The sequence below is a fragment of the Morone saxatilis genome, unplaced genomic scaffold (genome assembly GCF_004916995.1).
Source record: "Morone saxatilis isolate NCDOM2014 unplaced genomic scaffold, NCSU_SB_2.0 Contig19, whole genome shotgun sequence".
NCBI lineage: Eukaryota > Metazoa > Chordata > Actinopteri > Moronidae > Morone > Morone saxatilis.
Genome location: NW_023339751.1, coordinates 776,518 through 780,849, shown reverse-complemented (window position 1 = coordinate 780,849; position 4,332 = coordinate 776,518). Strand labels below are relative to the sequence as shown.

The window sequence follows — 4,332 nt, the reverse complement described above, 5'->3', positions numbered from 1 at the left end:
GTGCACCTTTTTGTAAAGTCAGAACGGAGACGTCTCTTCCTCTAAAGCTGCTGTTGCTGTGTTGATCCCCGCTGACGCCTCCTGTTGTCTTCCAGGTAGGGGAGAACTTTGTTCCACCGCTGCTGGACGCCGTCCTCATCGACTACCAACGCAACGTCCCCGCCGCCCGCGAGCCCGAGGTCCTCAGCACCATGGCAACCATCGTCAACAAGCTGGGGGGACACATCACCAGCGAGATACCCCAGATCTTTGACGCCGTCTTCGAGTGCACCCTGAACATGATCAACAAGGTGAGACGGCTACCTGACAGTGACGCTGGGTTGTATGATCTCTGTTTATCTGAACGACATCATGGACACGAGGCACACTGAAACACTGGAGTGCAGCAGGTCACTAAGCAGCTTAGTCATCGAGTAAACAAAGATTTTAATTAGCAGGTTTGTGCGTAGATAAGCAATCTATATCAAGTGGCCTTCACTGCAGTCTGTTAATCAGTCAAATACAGCGTTGTGATTATGTTTGTGCACTTTGACCTGATGGAAGATGGTTAAGATATCAGTTGACACGAGTAACACAATACAGTCTGAGTGGGTTACAGCCTATAGGCAGATCTGCCGTAAAGCTTCTAATAAAGAGTCTTAAATAGACGCAGCACTCTCGACTGGCAGAGAAAACACTTTAATTCAAGCTGTTGTCAAATCGGAGGAGAAGAAGCTCAATCTGAGAGCTAAAGGGGAGTTCAGTGAATAAACACTGGCTATTATCAGAGGTTTCATGGTGGGCTGTAAATATATCCAGTTTTCTCAGTATTTTACAATTACTGGAGTTCCAGAAAACCCGACCAGAGGTTCTGTGATATTTGTATGTGAACTTTTATGAACTGCACTTGCAGAAAGAAAAAAAAACATCAGAGATTCAAGTTTTCAACCGCTTGTTGGTGTCATCTCTGAAACTATGAGGCAAACTAGTCGGAGCCTGCAGAAAGCCTTCAGAGGAAGTTCCTCGTGCTCCATTTTTCACTTCTGAAGAAAAGAGAGATCCTGCAACACTCGTCGTAAAAGGTCTAAACTCTGATCGTTAAATGGGCGTAAAATAGGTCTTTAATTACATTCAGAATAGTCTTTAAAAGCCTTAAATGGAACCTGTTGCAACCGGCAGAATGTGTAATATAAACACAACCCACTGAGGGTTGGAGTAATCCTGAAACAATACAAACACGGGGAAACATTTGAACAACTTGTCTGTTGTCTTTTCCTGCTAGAACTTCGAGGAGTATCCGGAGCACAGGACACACTTCTTCTACTTACTCCAAGCTGTAAACTCCCACTGCTTCCCCGCGTTCCTCGCCATCCCCCCGGCCCAGTTCAAGCTGGTGCTGGACTCCATCATCTGGGCCTTCAAACACACCATGAGGAACGTGGCTGACACTGGTAAAGCCCGCTGACGCACACACATTTACTATTAATGTTGGATATTGAGCAACAACGCCTGCAGCGTGAATACTGAATGATGTAAAACAATCTGGGAGCCGTGTTCGGTCACGTCACGAGGAGCGAGTGTTGCAGGTTGGGATAATCTTCAGTCAGCAGAAACACAGGCTGCAGGTGCACTGTGACACTCTCAGTATCTACCTGTCGCATCACGCTCGTGGCCCTGCAGTCGTGTGGAGGTCTGCTGAAGCTGTTGTGACAACAGATTCTGTTTCTGCTCATCCAGGTCTGCAGATTCTCTACACGTTGCTGCAGAACGTGGCCCAGGAGGAAGCAGCCGCTCAGAGTTTCTACCAGACGTACTTCTGCGATATCCTACAACACATCTTCTCCGTGGTCACCGACACATCGCATACTGCTGGTGAGTTTCCACACGGGAGAGCGGGGGGGTCCGGACGTACAGAGCGCTCAGATAGGAACGGAGAACGGAGAGCAGCAGTCTGTCAGTCTGTCTGTCCTACAGTGTAACTGTGCTGCTGAGAAGGTCTCACATCAGAACTATAACAAAAGACACAGTTTGGGGACATGGTGAAGCAGTGTGAGGGAATCATGGGAGTTGTTTGTTTTCCACCCCCCCATTGGCGTCATTGCAGTCCAGCTTCTCCCGGTTAGCGATTCCTTCAGTGTTCAATGGTTCAGGAGGTTTCTACCGGGAGCCCAAATTATCCCACAGAGGTCTCCTCCTCTCCAAAACAAACAGACCTGCTGATTAAAACCACTAAACACACTGAATAAAGCAGTTCCACCTTAAACACACTGCTTCTCCCACACCAACATCTGAAGAGCGAGCCCCCGGCTGTCTGAAAGTTTGTGTAGTGAAAGTGTTTGTGTCGTGCAGGTCTGACGATGCACGCGTCCATCCTGGCCTACATGTTCAACCTGGTGGAGGAGGGGAAGATCACTACAGTGCTAAACCCCGCCAGCCCCACCAACAACCAGGTGTTCATCCAGGAGTACGTGGCCAACCTGCTCAAGACCGCCTTCCCCCACCTACAAGAGTGAGTAGGAGGACGAGCCAACGCCATCTCTGTTGTGGTGAAGTACGCGTGTGTTGATCACCACTGTGCTGTGTTGCCTTTTGTGTGTTAGTGCTCAGGTGAAGGTGTTTGTGACCGGCCTGTTCAGCTTAAACCAGGACATTCCTGCCTTCAAGGAGCACCTTAGGGACTTCCTCGTCCAGATAAAGGTGAGATTGTCAGCGTACGATGTGCTACTTATGACACTAATACAGTTCCTCTCTGGAGTGAAGCCCGGCACACTGGCCAGAGCTCGCTGTTCGTACTGGGGGGGGATTAAAGAACAGAAACCAGAGCACATGTACAGGTTTCCTGCTGGTGAGAGACGAGGCTAACTAATGAATCTTCGCTCTGTGTGGCTAAAAGCTGAAGATTGACGGTGAATGTCCGGATATTATCGCATTTTGTTTTACAGGAAGACACAATGATTGGATTTAATTTAAAACCACAAAGAAGTAGTTTGTTTTTTGTCAGTCTGTTTGTCGTACGTTGTTAAACGGGGCTACGTTGTGATGTTTAAGGGTTAAGAAGGCATTTCACTGCCTTTAAAGCAGCTGAACCTTCATTTCTGTTGACTCTGGCGGCCCCTGGGGACAGAAGCGGTAGTGTTTTCTCCTCCAGTCTGACCCAGTGACAGGCTTTAAGAATAACTGCACAGAAACATCCAGTCTTCTCTCTGATGGTAGGTCACACAGAGGCATCAGTATGAAACAGAGACGGTTTCAGTTAAAGCTCCTGGTGGTCGGTTGAGTGTCTGAGTGTGATACGGCCCCGGATAGCTGCGGAGAGCTGCGGCCAGCTTTGTCTCTTCACACAGAGGTTATCAGGGACAACATAGTTAGCTGCTTAGCTGTTGTTTCCACAAATAACATTTTCCTGCATGGCCAGGTTGTCCTTCTACGTCTGTGAGAGGTTTGTGGCCGCTGTGCCAGCTCACCGCTGTTAACTGTGTCACAGCGACACACTGATGAGTTCAGGGCCTCCTGCTCCAGTTCAGTGGTTATTTTCCAAACTATAATCTTAAAATTACTTGTGTGAAGCCGTCGCTGTCAGACAATTATTGTCAGCAATTTTCAGAACCAGTTCATTCTTAAAGTTAATTATTGAGCAGAAATGTTAAACATTTACTGTTTCAAACGTTGTGAATGAAATAGATTTTCTCTCTCTTCAATATCACAACTGTAAACTTCCCAAAGTGACTTTATCAGGAGGTCACACAGAGCAGAATAAATGTGTGTGGTTTGGTTCATGAGAGAGTTCAGAGTTCAACTGTTTTTCCCAGAGTCACAAAAAGCTTTAGTCTGGAGTCTAACTGCAGTGTTCAGCTGATCTGGGCTCAGCTGCTCAGTCTGTGGAGGTCAGACTCAAACTCCTAAACGATTTCCCTCCCTAACATCAGGAACAGAATTGTTTTATTGTAATTCCTGTGAAAAGTAGTTTAAATTCATATGAAACAATTATAAAACCATAATTACCTAATAATAATGTCGTGGGCGGGGCTGTGTTCTGTCTTTAATCATCACGTTGGCCCCCGGGGGTCAAAGAACAATGATCATGTAGGCATTCACACACTGAGCTCCACATTTAACTTCCTATGAATTCTTCACAATAAAAGCCTCAGATGATGTTGTTGATGTTTAAATGCTTTTATTATGAAGCAGCAAAGAGCTGAGACTAAAGTAAAGCAGGAGCTGTGGTAGGTACATGTGTGTGCAGGCTGTAGTGACACGGTGTGACCTTCAGCTGACCGCTGTGTTTCCTTCCTCCGCCGCCGCTCCAGGAGTTCGCCGGCGAGGACACTTCGGACCTGTTCCTGGAGGAGAGGG

The 4,332-nt window shown here is 47.2% G+C and overlaps 1 protein-coding gene across 1 annotated transcript in view; it reads left to right on the top strand.

The window, feature by feature from the left end:
* xpo1b (exportin 1 (CRM1 homolog, yeast) b) overlaps positions 1-4,332 on the top strand; it is a gene marked incomplete at its 3' end in the record, with an annotated part of 23,494 nt that extends 19,162 nt beyond the window's left edge. Inside the window, 6 exon segments of the mRNA XM_035664223.1 lie at positions 96-290; positions 1,262-1,430; positions 1,717-1,851; positions 2,329-2,488; positions 2,580-2,676; positions 4,287-4,332. Coding sequence (XP_035520116.1) covers positions 96-290; positions 1,262-1,430; positions 1,717-1,851; positions 2,329-2,488; positions 2,580-2,676; positions 4,287-4,332 — 802 coding nt within the window.